Below are 24,369 nucleotides of genomic sequence, written 5' to 3' on the forward strand. Positions count from 1 at the left end.
TTATCTAAATATAAATATATAATACGTAGTCTTTCTGAAAACAAACTTAAGCTGATCATCTTCATTATTTAAGAGTGTAAATCATAAAACAGACTGTCAGAATACTTTAACATGTCTCAAAACTCAAGAATGGATCCCCTACTTTTTTAATCAATGTAATGAGTGGTTCCAAAGTTATTTGATCAAGAATCACAGTTGGCTCTTGGAATCTTTTCTTATCTTTCTTATGACCTTACCACAAAATTCATAACTGATTAGTTTTTATAAGATTTTCTGGTTTATTGTGTTTAATTGATGAGTGACTATGACCACTGTAGTCTCACTATTATGGAACCATTCTAATGACCTCACTTTAGGACCTGAACTCAATTTTATTGTCATGAAGAGGGGGATTCTGGATGGCATCATTCAAGAATGTTAAAAAATATTTGACAAAGATATTTTATAGAAAATATTTGTTAATGTCTTTTAAAAATGATACTTCAACACAAGACCAAGGATATGGTAAGTATTTCTGTGGTTTCACTCTTCCCTTGGCATGTATACATTGTTAGGGAAAGTATTTTGTGCTCAAAATAATAGGTACCACAACAACTTAAGTTAATGTTTACACATTCCAAAATGGAAAAATATCTCCATTTATGTGCCATACTGATTAAGATAGAGTCATGTAGGAATCCTCTATGCAATCTGTAAGTATGTTAGAAATTTCTGTGCATTTCTGGAATTATCTCCATTTCTACTGAGCATTTGGCAGGTATAAACTCAGCATATTCTGCAGTAACTAAATCCTGGCACTTTTCAGGAAAAATGGCTTCAAACTTATAATAATTTTAAAAGTCCTTCTTAATCTATTTATGGTTGCTGAAGCATTATAATGCAAGCAAACCTAAACAATTTAAATCACGTTTATGTTAATTTGGCTTATTGTCATAAGTTCTAATTATGAAATTATGGCATCAAGTAGAATTAAACACAATTATAAATTTTAAGCGCACGTACCTATGTTAAAGGCTTGCTGAAGCCTTGATTTCCTTTGAAGTGTCTGGTTGCAAAAGAGCCTGTGCTTTATTGTGCATGAGGGTTACCTGAGGTAACCACTGCTGCTGGTGGAGCACAACCTACACCCTGAAAGGGTGGAAGTCACTGCAGTCAAAGCACGAGGTATGAAACTGCTGACAGCACTCATGTACCAGGCTGCTCACGTAGGGAAACAGATCAGGTCCTGCTACTGACTGCATGTGCAGATCAGCACTTAGGAGAGTTTGGATTTATCTCAAATCTTTCTTTCCAAGCTTTTTTTGTTTTGTTTTGTTTTTTTTTTTTTTAGCTGAAAGAGGGAGAGAAAAGATTTGGTTTCAGTAAACAAAGTGAAACGTTTTCCAAGCACCATTCTGAAACACATTAAATGAGACTGTCTCACAGCCCTATGTAGGGGTGTTTTCACCCAGTTGTGGGGAGTGAGAAGGGACAAGGGAGTTAATTTGTGACACAGAAGGAATTAACTTATTTGTACTGCTGACAGAACATGAACCTATATATTAGACTACAAAGAAAAATGTCCTAAGCCCAAAGTTACTAATCTAAGGCAGGTGGGGGGAAGAAAAAAATCTACTCACTGTCTATTCACTGTCTTCTAATAATTTCTTAGTTGTCCTAAGTTTGTAATATGCACCTGGTTACAGGGCACTCAGAGAATTTCTTCTTGATCTTATGAGATTAAGATGTTTGCCTGAGACAAGGGAATTTACAGGTTTTGCAAAAAGCAAAGTGAACAGCAAATAACTAAGTGACAGAAAACACAATTCCTTTTTTCCCTCTGAAACTCTAAAGTTTGGTGGTGATTTTATTTTCTGGAAGAGTGGAGACAAATCCTTTTGCAAAAGGAGGGATTTGAACTTATGTCTGCCACATCTTGGGTAAGTACTATGAATATTAAATAAAAAGAAGAAAAACCTACTTCTAGTACTACTAGGAAACAAATCTAAATTAATTTATTAATTTGATCAGAGTGTGGGTTGGTTTGGGTTTTTCTTCTTGCATTCATTTTTGATAGTCAGCTCAGTAAATAACCCAAAGAGAAACAAAGATGATGAAATTAATGAAAATGATAGTTCAGGCTGTCCAGTACCACCTTTCCCACGCAGCACAAAATTACTGTTGCTTTTCTGTTGTTCATTCCCCATTTTGCTGACACTGCTTCCGCACATGAAAGGAAAAATAGTGATCACAAGTTATATCCAGCTATATTACAGAATCTATGTCTATTCAGGCTATTGAAGCAAGTCTTCTCTAAAATATGACAATCTGTCTAGACATTGTTTGTGAAAGAAGAGAGGGAGTTGCATATCCAGGTGATCCTGCTTTTGCAACATATTTAAAAAATAAATTATCTAAATAATTCCAAAGCTAAACTGCATGGGGTTTTTACTCATTTTGACTCACTTCTTCTTTAAGAGGAACTGAAATGAACCTGTGTATGACTTCATGCCTGCAAAAGACACTAAGACAAATTTTTCAAATTAAATCAGCTGGTGAAGTTGTAGGAAAACATAATTTAGAGCAGTTTATTATTCATTCACTGACATCCCAATTTATATTCCTACAACAGATCTGGGCTTTATGTTCCAGCCTTTATAAACACTGATACCTATTTTCCCTCAGAGTTAGCAAGGTATAAAGGAAATCTTCCTTTCTGTGTTTCTACAGTGATAGTCTTAAGAACAAAAGACATTACAAAGAATGTGTGTGATGGGGTTTATGTTCCATAGGGCTAGGGGGAATAAAATTATTTAGACATTTCTTAATTTGTAAATTAAATTTGAAATTTATTTTTGCTCAGCAGAAATTAGATTATTCAAGGTATATACACTGGGGCATGTAGCATGGAAGAAGACATTGTCTGAACATGTGACAGAAAAGGGGGAACTTACATTGTTGTACTGTAAGCAGTGACCTCACATAGGATGCACTTCTATAACTGAACTGAAGTGCTGAGGCCAGGGTCTATCCAGGTCCATGATTCCTCAGACCAGACAAATCCCTGGGGTAAAGGGTCTTCATGCAGTTTTGAAAGTTTTTGGGACATGGATTTGGGTTAGGAAGTAGAGGAGGAACTGGGAACTGGAGACTAAAAAGAATAATGAAGAATGTCTCAGGTCTCTATCACATTTTCTATGTAAGCATTGTCCAGTTCAGGAAACTAACAGAAAAGTTACCCTACCTTTGTTGGGAGAAGCATGAAACTTGCCCTTTACAGCTCTTGAGCTTTCACTTCTAAACATCTGGCAAACAAAATGTTAAAAGTAACTCGAGCACCACAATTTGGCACAAGTTCAAAAAAAGAAGAAAAAGGAACAGGCTGAGAAGAGAAAGTGCCTAGAAATTTGGTTTTGACAGCCACGGCTACAATCTGTTAGAAGTCTAACACTGGTAAAGATGGAGTCTTGGCTTTTCCTTTCTGTTTGCTTTCGTCTAGCAGATTTTTTTTTAATCACTTCTTAGGAAGGGAGGTGTGATGATCAGCATGGTTTTGAGATGAATAACTTAAAGACCTTGCACTAACTTTCCTGTGAGGGCTGCCAGACCTGGGAAGACTTTCTTCTGGTGTCTATTATGGGACATTAAGGTAATACGGAATAAACAAGCTTGCTCTTCTTTGCATTAAGAAGCAGGTAGAACTGGTTATCTCATGTTGTCAGAAAACATTTTTACCATTGTTTGGATGCTATGGTAAAAGGGGTTGCATTTTTTGACTGGAAATCTAACTACAGCTTTCCTGGAGAACTGTATTTCCTATGGTGGCTTAAAATGAACAGAAATTCGGACCTGCTGAGAAGAGAATAGGGCATTTACAGTGAGTATTCTGAAATTTAGATTATTTTTGGACAGAAAAGGGATATTTTTATTATTTTGATTCATTTTTATCTTGTAGAGTGGCAGTTATCTGCTTATGCTGTATAGAATATACATTTTAGGTTTAGCATCCATTTAAAAAGCCTGATTTGGGGAAAAGAAACCAGAATGGTGAAATCTTCTGCACCTCAGATGTTTGTCTAGTTCTCTTTGAAATTATCTGTGTACAATAAGACTGCTGACAAAAGGTCCTGTCCACTGTGAGAAAACAAACAAATAAAGAGATCCTAGTTCTCCAAGCAAAGACATATCCACTGTTTTTAGAAATTAGTTGCATCTGATTGTTCTGATCCAGCTTCTGGAGTGAGGAAACAAGCTGGTTTTGCAATAGCAATATTAGAAAACATAAATAGTGAAGGATTGCCCAACATGTTCTGTATGTTTTACTAAACATGCAGCTCTGATTTTTTTTTTTTTATTTTGCATTGCCATTTTTTGTTCATGTCAAGAACAGTGTCTACATACAATTTCCCAGAAGAACAGACTTTATATGATCAGATCAGAATATACAATCAAGGTTACATAACCAAAAGAAGATGTTAAAAAAGCTATTTGAAACCAAAAATTATTTTTCTTCCAAAATTAATTCTTGGCTTTACTGTCTTTTTGGAAATAATATCTGAAGTCCTTGTTAGGTCAACCAGTTGTTGCTAGGTGTTTCATGGTAGATAGTCTGGCTGTTTTTAGGCCCCTTTTAGATCTAGATTTACAGTTCAAGTTTTCCACAAGTCTCATCTTCCTTCTGTGTAGAGATGGTATATTTGTGCATGTAGAAGGCAGAGAAAAGAAGAAATAAATCTCTTTGATAAGTAAGCAGGCATTATCCTAATTCTTGTGGCTTCCGAGATCTGTTTGTGTAAAATGATTCATTGCTTCTTAATTAAAATAAATTCTAAGGACAGTGGAATGATTCCTCCTTTTAGGGTCTCCGTTTGAAGCATTGCTTCTGTCACCAATTCTGGAGGTTCTTGTCTCATTCTTCAAAAGAGGGCAACACTCCTTCAGACATATTTTCCAATTTTGCTATAAATCAAGGCTGTAGACCTTCAAAACACTCTAACTATCATTGCATAGTTACATTAGTTCTGACAAAGTCCCATTGGAATGAATAGGTCTTGAAAAATTCCACTGGTTTCATATTGCACTTGGGTTTTGCCAGGTGACAAAGTAAAGCAAATATTCATGAAGAATAAGTCCTTGCTTTCTATAACTTTTGTAGTATTAAGGAGTGTTTTCTTTTAGTAGAGATGAGGAGACTCAGTTGGTCATGCTGATGGAATTTAAAGAGAAATGTTGGACCACAGTCATATCACAGTGTGGGAAGAGTTCTTTCATAAAGTGAACCACACTGAAGATAGTGAACACCTAAAGATAAGACAAAAAGAGAGATGCATTCTTAGCATATGGCATTCTCCAAAAGCATGGCAAACCTGTTGATAGTACCTCAACAAGTAAGCAGTTCAGACTAAGTGGAGAGGAGTTAACACATTTGTTCCTGTTTTAATGGAATTAGGAAAAATCTGTTGAAATGTTGTGTCAATCCATGCTGAAAACTTCCTGAGCACCAAAAAGAGCACAGGAAGAGCTCACAGTTTCACCTCCTTCCCAAATATGCTGAGCTTTAGTAATTGCCTGTTTCACCCTAGGGTTATTGAGATGTAGAGTAATTTAAGTCTGATTTAAACCATTCTTAAATACTGCTATTGTATTGTATGACCTATAATAACAATACTTGCTTAACTCCTTTATTTCCTTGTAGTGGGGGCATAAATCCTCTCCATAAAACTTCAATTAAGCTTTTTATAGAAACATCTGTATGTTCGTGAACTGGAGTCTCCCTGTAGAATAGTTATCTATATAAATTGCACTTTTGCACTCAGTCACACTCCTGAATTTTATTTTTTTAATAACGTTTATGAGCTTCATAAAATGCTTTCATGCATGTATAATCAAATTAATAACATATGCATTAGCAAACAAAAATTGTTGAGATGATTTTTGACAGAGTTGGAAACAGCTGAAATCAGGGATTTTGCAGCTGTCTGTGTCAAGTGTAATTGTGACCTGTAAACTGTGCATCACTCTTCTCCTTTATTTAGCTTTCTGGGGTTAAAAATCAACTGTTCCAGGCTGTCTGCATTCATTGAGAATTGTTAATGTACAGTGGTTTAGCACAGGGTAGTCTGTCAGTGTGCTGCGCTGTGCAGCCTGTGGATCAGTGTGCCTTGCCCTTTTCCCAAGTGCCACTCATGCACAGCAGAGAACTTAAAATTGCCTGCAGGAAAAGTGAAATTAATGTTTCCTCAATTAATAACAAAAAAAAAAAAAAAAAAATAGGATATGGCTACAACAGGTCCATTCTGAACCAGGATAAAACAGTGTAAAATGCCAAATTTTTATATGACAACATGGAAAACATTTTTATTGGAGTATCAGGTTTGGTTATAACCTCTTTTGTGGTCCTTCTGTGTTTTCAGCACTCAGGGTTGCTAATAAAAGCAGTGATGCTGGATGCTGGTGTAAAATACCTGAACATCATCTAACTTCTACTTCAGCAAAATGTGACGATTGAAGCAATGTACAGCCTTTGTGTTAAACTTAAAGGCTAAATATTTGTACCTTTATAATTGTAAAATGTTGATATACTACCATTTTTTTCATTTATTTTTCTGATCAGTTACACAGTTTGCTTTGTGAAAGAGGGGGATTAATTTCCACAAATCTTAGATTATTAAGCACCACAATATAAATATGAAGTATTTATCATTATCCTCCGTGACTGTGTTATTAGTGTGGCTGGAAAAAAACTCATCAGAAAAAACCTTCCCCTTCCTCTGCCAAATTACTTTTTGCAATTAAATGTGGTAATTTCCTGAGAATTTGTGAGCAATGACTGTAGTAAAGAAATTTGTTTAGTGAATCATTACTTGCTAATTTTTTGTGTATTCTGGCCAGACTATCTCCACTCTATTAATGGATTCAAGATATTTAACAGGAAATTATTTTCAAGGAGATGAGTTGGCTGGTCTGTATTCTTATAATCTACAACGATTCAAATTCTTCTTGAGATCAGTGATTCAGAAAGCCATATGGGATTTTTTAATGTTGGGTACAATATTTGAATTGTATTTTGAATTGTATTGTATTGAATACAATATTTGAATATTAGAAAAGTGAGGTTTCTTAAGTTTTCATTTCCCTTAAGTAATATAGAGCTAGATAAAAGACAGACAATGTCATTTTCTGCTTGCCTATGTGGGAATGCATTAGTATACCAATGTGTGTCTGTATACTTTTGAAATCTGGTAAGTACCAATCTGGTGTACTATTCAATATTCATCTATTTTGATCTCTGAATGCCTGCTAAAATCAAGAGAATTCATAATTGCTGACTATTGTTAATCAACTTGGACAAACATTCTACAGTTAGAGAAGAAAAGGTGACTGTTTTAACTCAGTGCCTTTATATGTAGTTCTTCAGTAACTGAAGGTGTTTTTGACTGTACTAAACCAAACCAAAACAAAAAACCACACATGAAAAACAGCACCCTCAAGTCAGATCAGCTTTGATTTCATTTTACTAGAAAGTTGGTCTAGAATAGATAAGTGTATTGATGGAGTAGGAATGACAGCCGTGGGTACAATTCTCTTTTCCTGGATCTGCATATTTTTCATTTCAGAGCAGACCCTTATGAAAATGATTGTCACTTCAAATGAGCTGTTGGCTCAAGTTGTAATCCTGACTTTGCTTTTGGGTACATGTGCCCAGAGCACTTAACTTACCTCTTTTGATGTCCTAAATTCTACATTCTCTTGTCCAATAGTGTATGAGGATGGGAGAGACCAGATGAGTAAATCTCTCCAGGGGACAGCGAAATTTGCAGCCAGGGAGGGTGAGGGGGTGAGGCTCCCTCAAGGAATTATTCCGGTAGTACATTTCTATGGTGTATTGCCTGTTTCAAAATACAGAGGGGTCAAAATAAAGTGAGGTGTGCAAAACCACACAGCCTTTCCATGCTGCAGTTATTGTACTTGGGGACAAACTTTTAGCCAGCTCTTTTGTCTGGTTGCTAATATGTTTATGATTTACTAATATAATTAATACTCTGAAAAGAAGTTTTTAAGCAACAGTCAACACCAATTTGCATGTAGTTTGTCATCTTTGCTAAAGAGTTAAATAAAAAGGATGGAGTAAACTCTTTCATAATTGTAATATATATATATATATATATATATATATATGGTTTTCTGGCTTGTTCTGCTACTGAATACTAAACTGAATACAATTACATTAATTAAAATCAATGTGTAATGTTTTCCTGAATAGTGAACCTCAGTATCTAGTTTAATTAGCCTTGGATATCAGAAAATTACGTTTTAAAAAAGGTACATGTTAGCAGTACAGCTTGCAGATACTTGCCCATTTTTCTCCTGGTAAAGTTCAAAAAAATGGCAGGCACTGTGAGGAGGCAATTTCCCATTGAAGACATTGAGTGCCATCTGTAAGGCAGCAATGGTGGCTGCATGCTGTGAACAGAGGAAACCTTTAATTAAATGTCTGTTGAAAATGATTACATGAACCTATTATTTAGCAATATTTCCTGCACATTATCTGTCCACTCAACATTAACCTCATTACATCCTCATTAGTACTTGCCCTCTGCACTGTTGAGCAAATATTGTCCCTTTATGGCTATAGAAACTGAAGTCCTGCATGTATAAAGTATACACATATGTAAATATTTAAGAAGTCTTAGTTACTTGCAGCTCTTACAAAATTAATAGGAGCTGTTAAAACTTCTTTGAAAAGAACTAGTGGTTTTGCCTGTTAAGTAAACAGCATTTGAGATCAAATCAGTAAGCTCTTTAGCTGATATATACCCAATAGATCATGATATAAATGCAGTTTAGAAACAGAAGCTTTTTTGTGAGAGCAATCCAAAAATTTCCTCCTCCAATGACAGCATTTGTACATTCTAAACAAAAATAAACTATCACAATTGAGTAAGTACCTTCATAAGGCCTTCTAAAATAACTGTAACTTAATTTCTTTTCTTTTTTTTTCCCATATGCACTTGAAAAAGATGACTTGCAGGAAGGAGATTTTCTTTTAAATTAACTTTGTGATCCAGGTTTAATAAAACATGAGGCATGATTTTTCCAGTTCCCTGCTCAATCAAAACATTATTACAATGAAAAAACCATGACATTCAGTGGAAAGTGGAATGTTTCAGGTTTCAAAGTAGTACCTGTTCATTAATTTTTTTTTAAATCTGAGGATATTTAAGGTTAACCAAATAAAAAAATGCTTGTAGCTGTATCTCATGAAGGAAATAAAATTTCATGGCTTTCACTGCATTTAATAACTGCAGACAGGAAACACAAGATGAAGAGAAAGCACTCACCGTGGAATACATAACCATTTTTTGATGGTATGAAGGCTTTCTAGCATCTAATATATGCTTTAGAAGAGTTTTTAAAAGAATTCCTGAAAGAAAATGGGGAAGCAGTGACAATGAAAGAGATGCTTGTGTTAACATCTGTATCGATTGTTGCCATTTGAGCAATCTGTCACTAAGTGCACCAGATTTATTCAATTGACTTAACAGGTAATCTGTGTGGAGAGCCTTGAGTAATAGTGACAGTATCTTTCAAATGAACAGTGGGCCTATTTTACTTCTGTGTAAAATATTTTGGGGATCCCTAATAGCCTCAACAGCTTCAAACAGTGCAATCACAGTTACTTTGTGCTAGCAGAACAGTGCAAAAAGAGCACAGTAATGAATGCTACCTTGTTGTCTGTATAGCTCGAGTGATTTCCTGCTTTCCAGAGAAAAAAGAAAGAACATATCCTCTTGACTCTGAGGCTTTATAAATTGTGTGGTTGCCTGCATTTTGTTAATGTTAACTGCTGAAAAATTGTAAGACAAACTACTTGATTTAAATCAATGGCTGCGCTAATATGTTAATATAAGGTTGGCATGTCGACAAGTTAAAATCCTAAAAGTAGATAGAACTGCACCAGCTAGCAAATTAGACAGAATTAATCTTTAGCTTCTGGCACATTTTTAATAGCAACTGTTAGTAAAGCAAGGTCAGAGGTTTAAACTTTGTGCCAGGTTTTGCAAATTGGAGCTTTGAAAAATGCAATAAATTAATTCATGCTTATATGTTCATTTGTCTTCCTAGCTCACAGATCCTGCCTGTACATATAAAACACAAAGGAGGCTCAAAAGATGACAGTGGGTGAATGGAGGAGAATAAATGATAAAAAAGGTATAAAATTCTTTCAAACTTCTGCCATTGTTTTCTGGGCAGAGTAAGGTTAAAAGCAGTTTAATAACTAATTTTAGGACTCTCAGTAATGGAATATGAAGACTTAGGCAACAAAGTCACCATTCTAGACATCACTACAAATAATATTTTTTAAGTAAGGTACACATGGAGACTTTCTCTAAGTTCAGACTTGATTCAATTCAACAAGAATCTGTATGTTATTTCTTACACAGTGTAATCTAAATGATACCTCAATTACAATGTTAGATTAGGAATTCATGATTCATATGCCCACCATTTCCCTCCCCATTAATCAAAACCTTTCAGTGCTGCCCACCAATATTCCCATAATGTCATCTTTCACTGTTCTACCATAGAATCAGCAGCATTGTTTGTCATATACCCTTTTATCTTTCCCACCCTACTTTTGATTTTAAATGGGGTAAGAATTTAAATGGGGTAAGAATTCAGCTTACCTCCCTGCAAACGTGATTTTTGTATTTGTTTGTGGAACCCAAATTCCGCCTGCAATAACAATTCTGACAGCTTTATCAGCTTGGTCCTGACACCATGAGTAGCCCAAACAGGTAAAGTGTAATTGTTAATATCCTACAGTTAAGAAAGAAAACATGGTGATTTTCTTACCGATTCCTACTACTAACTGCTATTTAATCTGGCACAAAATATTTCTCAGAACAATTCTGAATGTTTCACTCCAGTAACATTTTCTCATTGTAATAAATTGATGACTGTCTTTTGCATTTATACAGCTGTATCATTCCTATTAATAGAAATTTGAAGGTTATTTCTTCAAATATAAGAAATATATTTTAAACAAGAAGAGGAATACTTATTAATAATACTAAAATTATGCAAAAAGCAACTGGTATTGTCAGGTGAAAAAAAAATCACTATGTGGATTTTTCAGTCACGTACTGGGATATATTTTTACTGAAACAAATCCCATCTAAATATCAGGATTTTAAGGGCTGGTAGCTTTCAGGTGTAACAGGAATACAGAGATCAAATAGCAATATGTATAGCGGTAGTATGGATGTACCAAAGTATGGGGTAGATATATAAGGATGAGATATAAATGAAATTTGTACCTATTATGGTCTATTAGATACTGTCACAGTCCTCAAGCTAAAGTGGAATGGATTTGTCTTTCCTTGGGGATGCAGTCCAAGGTATATTAGTGATCACAATTGTGAGAAGGGAAGATATGCACAGCTCTCCTGGTTTGCACTACTCTGAATTCCTGTTTAAACAAGGTTGGTAACTTTCCCTTAGAGCAATGTAACCTTTGGATTGAGCTCACCAAAAGGAGTGTTCTTGTAACAAGTGAGCTCAAAGGAAAATGTCAACTACTTTAAGGGCTTGTTTAAACAAGAAAACAATAGAACGTGCTAGGTTAAACCAGCTCAGATCACAATGTTATCAATTTCTCTTTTAATAGATGTGATTTATGTCTTAGGGAAAGAATTGGATGGTTGCATGCTATTTAAGACAGGCAAACACCTCAGTCTCCAAGTTACCTCAAAGTCAGATAACATTTAGCTGAAAGTAACAAACACAGAGAGCTGTGTGCTACTGTGATTTCATGAATTGTACTAAAAAACTGTGTAAGCACTCTCTCTCTGTATGCTTGAAAAATGAGAGAGGCTTTTCTGGCAGATGTCTTAATTTATACCCTCAGAGTCCTCAGTTGGTAGTATCAAACACCAAGGCTCATCAAATGTAACACTAGAAGGAAAACCACAATTTATTTTTTTTTCTTTATTTTTTTTTTTTAATTCCAGCATTTAGCTAGATTCTTGATGGGACCTGTGGGTTTTGCATATTTGTCTGATGACAAATTAGACAGACTCTCGGTATGATTTAACAATGGAAATATAAAGTTGTGGTCCTGCATTTGGAAAACATGGAAGGGTGACCTCACTGAAATTAGAGTGAGATGGACCAACATGTTAACATATCATTTAACTTAAGGCCCTGGATAACCTTCTGATCAAGTCTGCTTTGATCAAAGTTGGAGTTTTGCAAAAACTGCAGGAGTGAAGGTAAATTCATTAATATCACACTGTGTAAATTATTACATGTTGCTTCTGAAATCCACCTTAAAACTCCCTCACTAATATCCCAACACTGGTGACCAATTTATCATTAATATTTAAGTTTAGAAATAGTTATGCATGAAGGTAGCAAAAGATGCCTTAAAAAATGACTTTTTTAACACAAGATTCTGCAATTTTTTGTCAGCTGAGGTAAGTCTAGACTTTGAAGTGGGACTTCTTGCTAAATTAAAGGCAGTTAGGATTTTTTCAAATCACGATAATTCCAGACTGTGGAACCCAGATACCCATGCCAGTTTGGCACCATAATGCCCCTTTTGATATACAATCCATGCTCTTTTGTGATACCTTTGCTTAGAACAAGCACCCAAACTTGCAAAAAATAGCAATTTGTGTCATTCCAATGGCTGCTTAATTCCTGAAAATACTCTGTCCACTACTGGCCATGTACAAATAATGGCTTCTGCTGCTTTTACAGTTTGCATGAAATCTTTGTGGAAGGATGCTTATGTTTCTTTGCCAGCAACATATTTTTATCCCTGTGGGGTCTGGGGCAATTACAAGACAATTTTATCCAAAGGTATGCTTTTGCCTAATTCTCTATATGCAGTACTGACTGGATCTTGAATATGAAAGTCCACTAGTTTGTGTTCCTTATAGTGGTGGATGACCCAGAGCAGCCTCAGACATAGAGTGTTTACAGGATTTTCAGTTGTAAGTTTGACATTGAGTGTTTCTGAGAAAAGCTGAAAATAGTCTATGTTTAAAAGAATTTTGAAGAATAGATCTATGATCTTTTTATGACTTACAGTAAAAAATTAAACCAAATAAAAATACCAGGTTGAAGGAAGTGTAGGAATTTCTATTGGACTCAAAGATCTTAAGGGACTTTTTCAACCTAAATGACTCTTTGATTCTATTTACCTCATACTGTAAAGTGTCAGAGAGCTTCCAAATCCTTTCACTAGTCAACTTCTTCAATGGATATCCCGTATGAGTGGCTAGAAACTTCAGAAATTGCTGGAATACAAATAAAACACCAAACCTGTAGTACTGAGGGCATTTTTACATGATTGCTACACACTGCCATACTAGTATGTAGGAATTTTTAGAAAGAAGACAGTCTTTGCACTTTGCACTAAAGCAATGAACCATTGCCTAGATGTAAGAGAATTTGGCCTATTCATTTAGACAAGGTTGGTGATTCCAGTCCAGATTTGAAGTATGCTGATTGTTTATGAAAGGTGGAAATGTTTAGAAGGGAGTAGAGGGAACACAGATATATGAAGAAGTCTGGCAGAAATCCAAGAAGTACTTAAAGGAAGTGTGATAATTATTCTGATAGTGGTACTCAGGAGGAGAGGTAATGATGTAAATTTGATGAAATGGGAATTGTGATTACTTGCATATAATACCCAGATGCAGAGCCACAAATGGATGATTGAGGTCAGTGGTGAAAGATAATAGAAAAACAGGTGAGGTTCATAGTGTCCTTTTGAAAACACTTGTGAAGAAGAAGGTTGCAGCAGAATAAACATGTGACTATATAGTCATGCAAAGGTTTTGATGGTGGAGAAAGAAAGGAAAGGATACCATATGAACACTGACACAAAACATAAGAGAACACCTAAATTAAGATTTTGGGTGGGAAACGTGAATAGGTAGTTGAAAAAAACACTGAGACTGTTATAGAAATTCTGGAAAATTGAGCTGAGAAAATTAATCTGAACTCGCAGATTTATATAGGCAGAGATGTCAGAGAAGTTGCTTTACATGGGTGTAAACAGAAAGAGCTATTGGAATAATTTAAGATTCATTGACACTGATTTTATCTGAGTTTTTGTTTTGTCTAGTCTCCTAGAAACTAAGTTGTTGCAAGTAGGTCAATATTTTATCTTTTCTGTGACTTGCCATTTTCAATTGTCGGGAATAGCCCAGTCCAGCTGGGTCTGTAATGTTGTAATTGTTTTTTAGGTATGTTGTCTACACCCACTCTGAAGATTAGAGATCTGAAAGGAGCATATTATCTGATATTTTTAAAACCTGTATGTTTTAAAAATAATAATGTTGAAAAAGTGGTACACTTTGACTGGATTTCCAGAACCGAAAATACTTTACCTTGTAGTGCTTGAATTGCCTTTGGAAATCTCTAGTTGCAAAGGTTTCTCTCAGAAGCTCCTTGTATTTTGGGCAGTGTGAGAAAGGCAGGTATAGCAACTGGAAAGAAAATTGCAAAATCCTATTTAGGCAAGGTGCATCTTGTTCTGCAATTCAATATACCCTTGCAGAATTGCTGTTCTGATTGGCTGCACTAGTTAGGACAAGCTGGAAAATAATTTAGCAACGTAGTTTCAAGGATATTCATCTTCAGGACTCCAGGAGTAATACTGATGACTACATACAAAATAATCTTTAAATGTTCAGAGGAGTAATAGCTGCAGTAGTTCAAAGTTAAAGGATTCATTTGCACAAGATGAAATTTGTCCTTTGACAGAAGACTAAGACAAGCCCTCATGAACTCCTTTGTTCTTAGCTTCTCCAGGGATGATTTAATTCATTGTGTTCAGTCTTTCTTTAAACACACCATCACATTTTTACAACAAATTACAAAGCAGCAGCTGGACTGAAATAGGACACTTTGTGCATACTCAGCTGTATGGATTCAGCTGTATTGAGTCTATTTAACACAGCTTCATTTAGTTCAGCTAAATTGTAGAAACTTGTGAACTTTCTGTAACTCGGTTTTGTCTTTTATTAATCTGAGATATATGAAGGTTACATATGACTAGAATAATTTAAGAACTTGTTATTTAATTTATATGTATTTATATATGCTAGCTAAATTGAGTTTATTCTCATTTTCTGTGTTAAATTTTAAACAAATTTTTAAATTTGACACTGATATTAGTGCTTTTCCCTAATGTGTTTTTTTGTCCTTTTCCCAGTAATGTAGCTCCATCTATATAGCCCCAATATTAAAAGCACTTTGGAAATAACTGGGGAGATTTGAAGGGAAGTTAGCTTGGAATGCTTCACAGCAGTTCCTCAATCTTTTTAGAAATACAATCTATGTATTCCACCAGATAGGAAGGTATTTGTGAATCATAGCCATAGGTTCATGAACAGGCATGATTTCACCAATTAATGATGGGCACTTTTTTGTGTTGTAGGATACATATGGTCTAAGTTTCAGCCTGTATAATTAGTAAGGTTAAATAAAGTTAAAACACAAATAGTTGAAAAAAGTATGAAAATTGTGCATGTGTTAATGACTTTATGATTTGTTTGAATAAATGTACTTGCTCCCCTAGATGTGAATGAGGTGCAGCACCTGCTTGCTGAGTTTGCCATCTGTGTTGATATTGGCCAGGTATTCTTGACTGTCTGCTGGGATATGTCACAGGTGGGGACCTGTGACAGTGTCAGAAGCAGCTCCTGACTGTGCTTGGCTGTGTGTGTGAAGAGGAAGACATGTCTCCACACCTTCCATCTTCATGCTCTCATCACCCCGAGGTGAGAACCATTGCTCCATGACCTATCTGACGTGATTCCCTTGTCATCACAGACTGTGATATTTAGACTTGTAAAGCCCACACAATTTATCTTGCATCACATGAGCAAACCTGCTCTCAGAAACCAAGACTCCTGCTGCACACTCCTGATCTTAACATTTATCATAGATTTTCCACACACAGAGGATTTCAGCTCCAGTCAGCTGCACAACTTTCCCATATAGGACAAGTATATGCAGGCTACAGAGCTGCCATCCACAGGATTCCTTACAACTCCAAAGTGAGGAGCTGAAGGAAGGAATATGAAAAAATACATTGCCCTATGAACTCATGCTTAAAGCTCTGAGTCCTCCTTTCTTTCCCCTTTTACTTTTCTCACCAATCCTTGGAGTATGTGCGTTGACCTGCAAAGTGCATGAAAAACAACCCTGTAACTCAATTCTCACCATAATGTAAGTCTCAGAATGACTCTTTTGTCTTTTCTGTTGGCTGTGGACTAAGCAATACTGAAGCACTAGTGAGATTAAGTAAGTTTTCTTTTCTCACACAAAGAAAGTCATGTTTGCATTAAATTTAGGACTGATCTACTTCTACAGTGATTTACGCACCTTATAAATGAACTCTTTTTCTCTATACCCAGTAGTCCCATTTTCCTTCCTATTTTGTTAAGATCATGTTTCTCATATGCAACTCCATTCCTGTGGAAATACTTGCCAACACTTCTATTCAGCTTATTAGGCCTTTCCACACAATGCTTGTAGCAATGATCTTTTCATTGCCTTTACCATGCACCTTTTGCTGCACCTTCATCTCATATCCTATGCACTTTAGTAATGATCAAGGGGAAGCAGATGCCCCTAGTTTATACTCACATTATCCTGTGACAGTGGCATTGTGTGAACTGGAATTGGCTGCCAAAGGATTCTGGGGTTCCAAATCTGATCCTGTGTTGGTGGGTACAGTCCAGCAAGACTTGCCTGAGCACTCATAAGTGTGTGATCACAGTCAGTGCTTTGAACAAAAATCTGAAGGAAAAAAAAAAAAGAAAAAGAAAAAGAGACATTTTGGATGGTAATTTCTTTCATTAAGTTTAGTTTATTGTCTTCTTGGTAAGAAAAAAAGGGGCTGGTACTGGGGAAGTTGTCATTAAAACAGAGTGGCATGAAGGACTATGAGAAAGAAGGAGGAGGGAGAAAGACTACAGCTGGAATAAAACTCTGCTGGGCAACTGAGCTGCAGCAGGGTCACATCTTAGAAATCCTAGTAGACAGCATGAGATTGACTCTATTTGATCCTCTAGGCTTTGGGACATCATATGTGTACTGAAAAGCTGAAACCTAAATGAGAACTGAGTTGTATCTGCATTCCATGTGGAAGTGTAGCATTGGAGGTATTTGGCACAGATGATTTCCCATACAGCAGTGAGGGAGCTGAACCTGGTGGGCAGCCTAAAGGCCTTTCATGTGGTTTTAAGTTAACCATCAGGAAAAAAGCTGAACTACAGTTTCAGGGATACTTTGGAATGACATTAACTTCAATTGATATTAAATTTTCTCCGACTGTACCAGGTTTAGACTCTTACACATCCAGGAAGTCTCATTAACAACCATGAAAGACATCTTCCTGCCCAGATCCAGTACTTGCCTCACATTGCTTGTATACAACGCTCAGGAAATGAGAGTATCTCCTCCGCATGTACTGGCCAAGCTCATACTGTTGTTGTATGCCAAGCTGTAGAAGTAACACAAGAGCATAAGAGGCTAAAGAAATGTGCTATGCATCCATTTCTACAACCAAAAAATAATGCAATATTATTTGATATTATTTTAATAAAGACTTTTTTTTTTCTTTTTCAAATTGAATTAGGAAAGAAGACATGACAAAAAAAGTATTGAAGTTGCTGCATGTATGGTATTGGATAATGTTAGATATGACTCCTGGTGGATGCAGTTTTGTATTTTGCTTGATGGAAAGCTATGTGTATGTTTATCTGAGCTAGTGAGACTTAAAGCAGGCATAGAGATGTTCCAACACCATCTGTCTACTTTCTACTCTATTGCTGTCTCAGAGCTGATTAACTGGGAGTGCAGACAGAACAGCCACCTGTCCATGGAGACACATCCAGGATATGAATCTCATGGAGTATTACCAGTGACTCCTTATGGGGGCTACAGTTTTAGCCTGGGAAAGATCTAGTTTTTTTCAGAACAGAAGTCTCGAAGTAAAAGTCCTCCAAGCCTTAGGGCATTTTGCTGCAATAGCTGATTTTTATCAATAGTCTGAAAGATTTGATTTTTGATTCACACCTGACTATGTTCTCAACTTTCAGTCACTGAATTTTGTTACACTTTCGAATAACATTCACCATCGCAGATCTTATTAATGGTTAAATAATAATCCATAAAATGGAATCAATTCATATTAGCTCTGTGTTAAACTGATGACAATTTTCTACTCTCAAAGCAAAATAAGTTTTCCCACTCCCAACATTTTAGTAGCTTGTAGCTGAAGATCTTTCAACTTACCTACATAATTTTGTGAATACTCACATTGTCAGTGACATGTGAATCACTGAATCACTAAATCAGTTAGGTTGAAAATGACCTCTGAGATCATTGAGTCCAACTTATTACCTAATGCTACCATGTCAAAGAGGCCATGGAATTAGGTACCATTTCCACTCTTTCCTTAAACACCCCTCGGGATAGTGACTCCATTTCAATCACATGCAGTGTCCCTGTAATAGTCTGTATATTGACATCTTTTAACTTGTACAGGGTGTTTCCTGGCCTGTATTTAAACATATTCCACTTTGCTCATGTAACCATTACTGTAGACTGGGATCTCAAGTACAGTGATTACTCATTGTTCCTAAAGCAATTTTCTAAGTTGTGGGATCAGGGGATAATTCAGGCTGGAAGGGGCCTCAGGAAGTCTCTAGTCCAACTCCTGCTCAAAGCCAAGTCAGCTAGGAGTTACTCAGGACCCACTGTGTGTGCATATGATCACCTCTTCCCCTTGCTGGAATTGTGCATCCAGTTTCCTAGGGTATATGTGTGGTTTAGGCTTCTGCCCCAACTTGCCTACCATGCATGTTGTTGAGTCCTGACTCCTGGGTCTTGAAGTCTTCTATGCCTCAGAGCAAACTGGCATGGATTGCTGAACTTGCATAGCATTTATATGGAGTGATTGACTCATAGCTGAGTTGGGAAGCTGCTCTGTTACTCCTATTTCTTCAAGGGAATTGACATAAGCATAAACAGGCCTGATTTTGCTTTGGAGACCAGTTTTGCCTCCTAAGAACAGTGGGGAAGAGGAACCTCTCAGGCAGTTTATTCTATTCTGCTTTTGGTGGAGACCTGGCGAGTTCTTTTAAGAGAGAGACCCACTGGACATAAGGTGTGTGTTCCTAACAGAGAGACACACTTCACAGTCTGCCTCCATGTGGACTGTAACCATTTGTCTGGGACAACCAGACTTCTGGCACTTCTAAACTCCTTCAGAGTCACTGCCTGGTTCTGAGTGCTGGGCAAATAACTGGAAGCTTTTTCCATCCAAGTAACATATCTGGGGAAAAAGGAGTGAAGCACAATCACACAGACATAGTGGGTCCTGCCAGTGCAGGGGGAAAAACCACCCAGTGTCCAAATATTGCCTTACAGTCTGATAGTACAGTTCACTGTGGCTTCATTTGTGAGAGGTGGCAGCTAATAGAAGTTACAGTCAAGGCAGGAACAGCATCTGTCAGATACAGTATCTGTGGTTGCTTCAGCTGCTTCTGGTTACTACCAACAGCTGAGTCCACAGATGCCTGCACTAAAATAGCTTAGTTTTAAGTCAACTTTCTTGGAAACATAAGAAAAATTTCTGCTTGTACTGATCTTAACAGCTTATGAGTAAGGAAGCACTCCTATTCAGCAGAGATTGACAGAGGATTGTGTCTGTAAGCACTTCCATCACTTTCTGCTACTGATGGTTAAAGCTTCCTGTATGGTTTCAGGTGAACTGAGATGGTCACCAGTGCCTGGCTCCTCCCAGACTGGAAGATCCTAGTCTGCAGTCAAAAAACTCTGCATATGCTGACACTGGACCAGAACAGGCTGACTCAGTTTCATCAAAATTTAGTGAGTGCTGTTGCTGTAGTTTCCTCATAAGTTCCTTGGCTGTCCTTAACTGGCAACTTAATAAAGGTTTTCTTCAAGCAAAAGCAAAGAGCCAACCCCCAAACATCAACAAAACATCTTCCAATATTTCAGTTCTTGGCCCAGGTTAACAAACTCACCTTGGTAAGTTGGCCATATCCCTGTTGTCTTGCAATTTCTTTGTGCTTATCAGTTGGGAAAAACTCCTGTGGGGTATGATCACCATGGCGAAATACCTGATAAAACATATGAAATTGCTTTTGTGTTACTGGTAATTTTTGTGGTAATTATAATTAATTAGTGTAGTCACAAGCAATATGCTATGACAGTGAGTACTGTATCTGACAGATGCTAAGTATATTAATAATGCTTACCTTAAATCTAGATAGCAACATTTCCTGTTTAATTTATTTAGACAAATATAACTGGGTTTGTTTTTTTTTGGCATTTGAGAATAAATTAGCTCAAATAAATTTTTGCAAGTTATAAAAACTACAGGATACCCTATTATATTTTAAAGAGATTTTATGTATCTTAGAAGGTATAGACCATAAAATTAAGTAAACAGAAAACAAACAGAAGCATGTAAGTAATTTTGCAGATATATTTGAATATAAGTATTTTGGTACGACTAAGTTGGAATTCAAAGGGGAAAAACCCAAAGTATTACACAAAGTAACAGTTCTGTGGACTGCTGTGAAGTTCTCTTACTTGGCAGAAATTAGCCTTAAAAAGTCATATGTTGGCTTTTTCATCACAAAAGGTGATAGAAGTGTTATCTAATATGTAAATACAGGCTAAAGTGTTACTCCGAAAACATTGAACTTCCTTACATAAAAGAATTATTTATACAGATATACTGGATTTTTTCATTCATCTGATGAATTCTTTGCTCTGTATGCTTTGCAGCATAACTCCTGTAGATATGAGCCATATGATTCTAAATTTTAACACTAGAAATTAAGAAATTGTAATTTCTTAATCCAAGCAGGGAGAAATTAAATCATAAACTGCAGGGGAAAATTATATAAATGATTTATTTGTGTGCGTAATGTTCAGAATAAGATTCAAACTTCCTGCAAAGAAATAGTACATCATAATCATTGCAAATAACATTAGCTTCACAGTGCTGGTTTCTATGCTGCTTGTTCAGTGTCACTGTACACTTGTTTGAGTTTCACATACTGAAATTTACTTTGCATGTTAGTCCATTGAAACCACTGGAAAGTGCAAACTCTTCAGTGGTAAAAAAAGTTTATAAAATAAGTATTCTGTATCCATTCAGAAAGTAACTTCATCTAGGAGTGCACAAAGGAGACAAAATTATAAAATCTTACTTAAAATTGAGTTGGTTTTGGTTTTTTTTTTTTTTTTTGGACAATGCAATAATGAATTTTGAATATGGAGGAAACATTTAAATATTTGAAAAGGTTCCCCCTCCTCCCTACCCTACAGTACAAAAAGAGTAGTAAGTGACAGGTTTTGAAGAAATTTAATTTTCCCATACTTACTAGGGACACAAACTTCAGTTTTCTCTTAGCTGTTGTTTGGTGAAGAAAGATGCAGAAAAGACAGAACAGGAAGCACAGACTCCAAATTCCACAGACCAGCTGCCTTGCTCTCATCCTGAGGGTAGCTTTCAGCTATTTTGCACACCAAGGTCCCTGGCTGGATGTGGTGATACAGTAGATATATGGCTAAGAGGGGTGGAGTCAGTTGTGCTTAGTGAAATCTGAGAGTGGGCTGTGAAGTTGCCTCTCTCCCCTTCTGGGGTTAGTGCTTTTTCAGGAACTCATGAAATGAAAAGTGTGTTTCTCATTTGTACTCCATCTCCATGTTCCATGTATAGCATGGAGTGAAATCTCTGAGCCTTCTAATTCCTGCCCCTGGCAAGGCAGGTGAATATAAAGAGCTAGAGGTTTCCTTCTATTATTTAACTAGGATTTAGTATGGATCAGTCAGCCTTCCCAAATGTGAAAATGCTGTGGGTATCTTACTGCATGCAAAAGAGCTATTAAACCATCTGCATTCCTAGTGCTCACAGTCTTCTCTGAACACTTTGTACTAGAAGGCAAGAAGGAGCAGTACTAACAAATGATCTCTGGATTTTCTCTGGATTTGGCTGTGGTTTGTAGGAGGAATGAGCAACAGAAGGTTTTGTTGCAAAGGAACAGGAATAAGCCTATATTCATTGCAAAAAATATAAAGATATATGAATGAACTTTTAATCTCTTTAGTAACTTGACTATCTCTAGTGGCAAAGTATGTGACACTGTTTTCTGGAAGTATCCCCCAGAATTTCATACAGTTAGTTAAATTTTAAATTTTCAAATTTCTCTTGTTGCAAACACTCTCATTGTTATAGTGTGCATATATCAAGAGTTGTGCCTGTCATTTCCCCAGTATATTTTAAATAAGAAAATAAAAATCTACCTCAGAGACATCGTTGCGAGAGACAGGATTGATCTTGCAAGTGATTGATTTATGTTCAGTCCCATTAATGTGTTAATGAAAGTCCTGTTAGTGTGTTAAAATTGAGGGTGATTTCTTAGTCATCAAAAGCTCTCTGGAAGAATTTGAAAGAAATTACTGAAAAAAATATTGCTACCCAAAAAGGTTATACAAACTAGTTTAAGGTATATAAAACTTTTCATGTGATTATTAGATGATTATTAGATATTGACTTCTCTAGGGGGATCAGTTCTCCTTCCTGAGGTAACAATATTGTATCTTTCACATCTGTCAGAGCTAAAGAATATTTTTGTGAAACATCCTAAGGTCATACTTTCATTATACTTTCATTTCTGCTTTTATCTCTGACAATTTTAAGAGATTCATAAATAGAAAAATGTGATGGGGAGTTACCCACATTTATTGAGAAAGAAAATTTTTTTTTTTTTTTTTTTTTTTTTTTTTTTTTTTTTGAGGCACCTGGGGGGGACATATGGGTCAACTGATTAAAGCTATTCACAGCCTGTACATATCATATCTCAAATATTTCTCTGAAGAGTCTGTGTTTTGCTGTTTCTAGAGAACATGGCATCAGAAACTACTCCTAAAATACACTACTCTGCAAGACAAGATTTTTAAATAGACCAACTCAGAAAAAATAGACAAATTCTCAGAATTGCAAGGCTCCATTTAGGTTCTTAATATACTGTAGATATGTCAGGGAGGAACTGTAGACCTACAACAAGCACAGAAAGATTTAACTTTAATCTTTTCAAGCATCCATTGTCTCACACTTTATGTGTGACTTCTGTAACTAGGAAGGTAAAATTACTGAGGATAACAAAATATTAATGTAAATATTGGTGTAAAAATATTAACAAAATGTGAAAAAATATTAGTGCTAAAGCTGATACTTCCTTCCTTTGATCTGATCTTGATTCTTCTAATTCTGTGAGAAGAGACATGTAAAGGGCTGGAATTGTTTTTAAGTACACCATATTGATTAATTCTTTTCCTGCTGAAGGTCACAAAGAGAGAATGAAACACTGTGCTGTGCCGTGGTGAGAGATGTGTAAACTCTAGCTGTTCCACAGTCAAGGTAACTGCTTTTTTAATATGCTTGCTGTGTTAAAGCTACAGCTGAAGGTGGAAGAGAAGAAGATAATGATAAATATGATAAGGTAATAACTGTACTGCTCTCACTTCTTTGGGTGTACAAAGGATAATATATGAGGTGTAGATCACATGCCTTTATCTTACCAATAAACCTGATATTTATGGGATCATGATAAGCATAATATTACTTAGCAAGTAAAAGTACAGCTTTGTGTTGTGTTCTGTACTGTGATATCTGAAAACTGTGTTAAGAGATGCTGCTGGATCTTTGACATTGTTGAGGGAATGCAAATATTCATATAACAGTGCTCCAGTTTCATGGTTTAACTGCTAGTATTGTATTTGAAAGCTTATTAATCCAAACAACAAAATTTGACCCTGTACCCCCAAATTACAATATGAAGAACCCTTTCCAGGCTGTGATGCGCACCCCCTCTCCCCACTTTTAAGTGTAGGGTTAAATCTGCTTGGTAGGATTGGACTTGCAGTTTGAGATGCTACTTCTTCAACTGACAATGGAGAAGGGTCAGAATTGGATGAAGATACAGTGATAATTGTGTTAGAAGACTCCAGTGTAGAATTAGTGTGGGGAGAAAGAGGCGGGTGGAGGAGGACTTCAACCTGCCCACCCTACCTCCCATTCTTAACCCTGCCTGAAATAACCCCTTAGATGGCACTGTGATTCCAGCACTGGTGTTGAAGTCATGATTCTGTGGCTTATGCACAGTTTTGATGTCCATGTTTACTTCCATGACTTTTCCTCATCTTCTTTTCTTAGCTACGGTCAGATTGAGGCTATATGTGTCAAGAGAGTCCAAAGTTTGCTCTGGTTTACCTCTTTTTTTCCTGCTTACGTGCTTTGTTTAAATGATGAAGACAAGT

At 36.2% G+C, this 24,369-nt stretch overlaps 1 protein-coding gene across 1 annotated transcript; it reads right to left on the minus strand.

The window, feature by feature from the left end:
* Positions 1–8,292: 8,292 nt before the first annotated feature.
* Positions 8,293–21,585, minus strand: LOC110471065 (prostatic acid phosphatase-like). Its single transcript, XM_021531297.3, has 9 exons — positions 21,432–21,585; positions 20,061–20,156; positions 17,423–17,509; positions 16,651–16,803; positions 14,385–14,483; positions 13,191–13,286; positions 10,668–10,800; positions 9,321–9,403; positions 8,293–8,442 (listed from the first exon to the last, which is right to left on the minus strand). Exons 1-9 carry the CDS (start codon positions 21,543–21,545, stop codon positions 8,293–8,295), a joined length of 1,011 nt encoding a protein of 336 aa, XP_021386972.2. The 5' UTR covers positions 21,546–21,585.
* Positions 21,586–24,369: the final 2,784 nt, after the last annotated feature.

Source organism: Lonchura striata, chromosome 1 (assembly GCF_046129695.1).
Source record: "Lonchura striata isolate bLonStr1 chromosome 1, bLonStr1.mat, whole genome shotgun sequence".
NCBI lineage: Eukaryota > Metazoa > Chordata > Aves > Passeriformes > Estrildidae > Lonchura > Lonchura striata.

Excerpts from the sequence above, each read along its gene's own strand:
- LOC110471065 (XM_021531297.3), bottom strand. The coding sequence starts at position 21,545 with ATGAGAGCAAGGCAGCTGGTCTGTGGAATTTGGAGTCTGTGCTTCCTG. Across the intron at positions 13,287-14,384 it reads GGCAATTCAAGCACTACAAG|CAATTTCTGAAGTTTCTAGC; the intron begins GTAAAGTATTTT and ends TTTGTATTCCAG. Across the intron at positions 9,404-10,667 it reads AAAATCACGTTTGCAGGGAG|GAATTCTTTTAAAAACTCTT; the intron begins GTAAGCTGAATT and ends ATTTTCTTTCAG.